Here is a 2,265-nt window from a genome sequence, read left to right on the forward strand (position 1 = left end):
TATATATATATATAATTTTAGATGATATTATATTAAAATATGTAGACCATAGTCATTTATCAGACGTTGCTAAAATTCAAGCAAAGAAAACAGTCGAAGAAATGAAAACTCTTGCTAGAGAAAACAGTTTAACAACTCGTGCCATTCTTGGAGAAGGCTCTTCACAGGTACAATAAAAAAAATATTATAAAAAGGGCTCGGATGTTTGTGCACTTAAAACTATGCATGCATTTATGCACTAAAAAATTATGAAATATGCAATCAAAATATATGCTAAAAACATGTATCCAGGTGAACATTAAATTGGATAAATATAAAAAACATAAACATCCGAGACCTAATTATAAATTAGTATTGTACATTATTGTATAATATTGATAATACATTTTATTTAGTTATCTGCTGCAGTACTACCGAACTCGAGAGCTTTAAAAAGAACAATACAGCGAGTACGCCAAATTAAACAAATTGCTCCAGCCAACCCAAATTCTTTACGTTTCGAAATACCAGATTCATTCAAAAAAACATTATGTGGGGAGCAGTTTCTTTTTTTTTGACAGTGCTGATTCTGGAAATTTTGAAGACCGAATTTTAATTTTTTCGACATGGAAAAGTTTAGAACTTCTAACATATTCGAAACACTGGTTTGCTGACGGTACATTTTCATCATGTCCCAATTTATTTTACCAACTATATACGATACATACAATTCAGTTTTCTAATGTCATACCGTTGGTATATATTTTGTTACCGGACAAAAAAGAAAATACTTATACTACAATTTTCCGTAATTTAAAATTAATAAAACCAGATTTAAATACAACTTCAATTTTGATTGACTTCGAAAAAGCAGTGATGAATTCTATTAAAATCGAATTTCCTCAAACAAAAATTCAAGGCTGTTTTTTTCATTTAAGTCAAGCCTTATGGAGGCATATTCAAGAATATGGTTTACAAACTCAATATTGTAACGACCCTGTATTTGCTCTGGAGTTGAAGAAATTGGCTGCTCTTGCCTTCGTACCAATAGAAAAGGTAATAGAATACTTTGAAGGTCTTTTAGAAAATGAATTTTATACAAAAAATGAAGAGCTGTTGTCGCCACTAATATCTTACTTCGAATGTACTTGGATTGGAAGTTTAGACAGGAGAGGAAAACGAAGATCTCCCTTATTTGCAATTGATCTTTGGAATTGTTTTAATCGTTTGAAAGACGATCTCCCAAGAACCAATAACAATATTGAAGGTTGGCATAATGGGTTTTCTGCTCTTTTAACGTCTTCACATCCTACTATATGGAAATTTATTAATACTTTAAAAAAAGAAGAAAGTATTAATAAGATGACAACCGAACAGCTTATTGCTGGATATGTACCACCAAAAAAATCAAAGTATAAAGATACAGCAAAAAAAATGTTACATATATGCGAAGATTTCGAAAACCAACCACTCAATGATTACTTACAAGGAATAGCTCACAATTTTAATTTAAACAAGTGATTTATTATAACGATTTATATAAATAATGATTTAGATTTAGGAATTTTTATATTTATTATGTACAATTAATTAAGATCAATAAATGTATATTTAGAAATAATGATTTTAATTTGGGAATTAATTATACTTACTAGCAATTAGCTTAGTATATTTTATTAAACATGATGCGCGGAATATCTTGCGCGTAAATGTCGTATGCGCCGACATGTATTGCGCGTAAATGTCGTATACGCTGAATTGTCGTGAGCTAAAATGACTGCGCTAAATTGTCATGGAACCGTCTTTTCAGTTCATTTTTTTTTTAAATTATTCGTTTAAATAGTTTATAGTAATTTAAACTAAAATTATATATAGTCATAACTCATAATTGTATTCATATTTTCTACAAACCTAATATAAAAATAAAATTTAACAAAATCATGTTTTAAGAATATCGTTTATAAAAAATCAACTCATTTTCATCTAGATAAAATTGATTTTATCTATATCTATATCTAGATATATTTTAATTTATCATTATCTATCTCTATCTATATATATTTTGAGTTCATCTATCTTATCTATATCTAGATACAAAAAAATTATCTAAGCACAACACTGGTTTTAACACATTACACATATTACTTGATAATGAGTGATCAAAATGTTGAACTACTAGTATTAATTACTTACATACCTACCCTGATTGTCGAAAAACCAGTACTTCTCCACCGACGAAAAATCGTTGATCAACACCACTTTTACTCGTGTCGGCTACTACCTGGC

At 28.7% G+C, this 2,265-nt stretch overlaps 1 protein-coding gene across 1 annotated transcript; it reads left to right on the forward strand.

Moving 5' to 3' along the window:
- Positions 1 to 45: 45 nt before the first annotated feature.
- Positions 46 to 1,500, forward strand: LOC111027672 (the record flags this gene model as incomplete). Its single annotated transcript, XM_022306068.1, has 2 exons — positions 46 to 167; positions 715 to 1,500. Coding segments are annotated over 2 exons (908 nt in total), but the record flags the coding sequence as incomplete, so codon positions are not given.
- Positions 1,501 to 2,265: the final 765 nt, after the last annotated feature.

This window comes from Myzus persicae, unplaced genomic scaffold (genome assembly GCF_001856785.1).
Source record: "Myzus persicae strain clone G006 unplaced genomic scaffold, MPER_G0061.0, whole genome shotgun sequence".
Lineage (NCBI taxonomy): Eukaryota > Metazoa > Arthropoda > Insecta > Hemiptera > Aphididae > Myzus > Myzus persicae.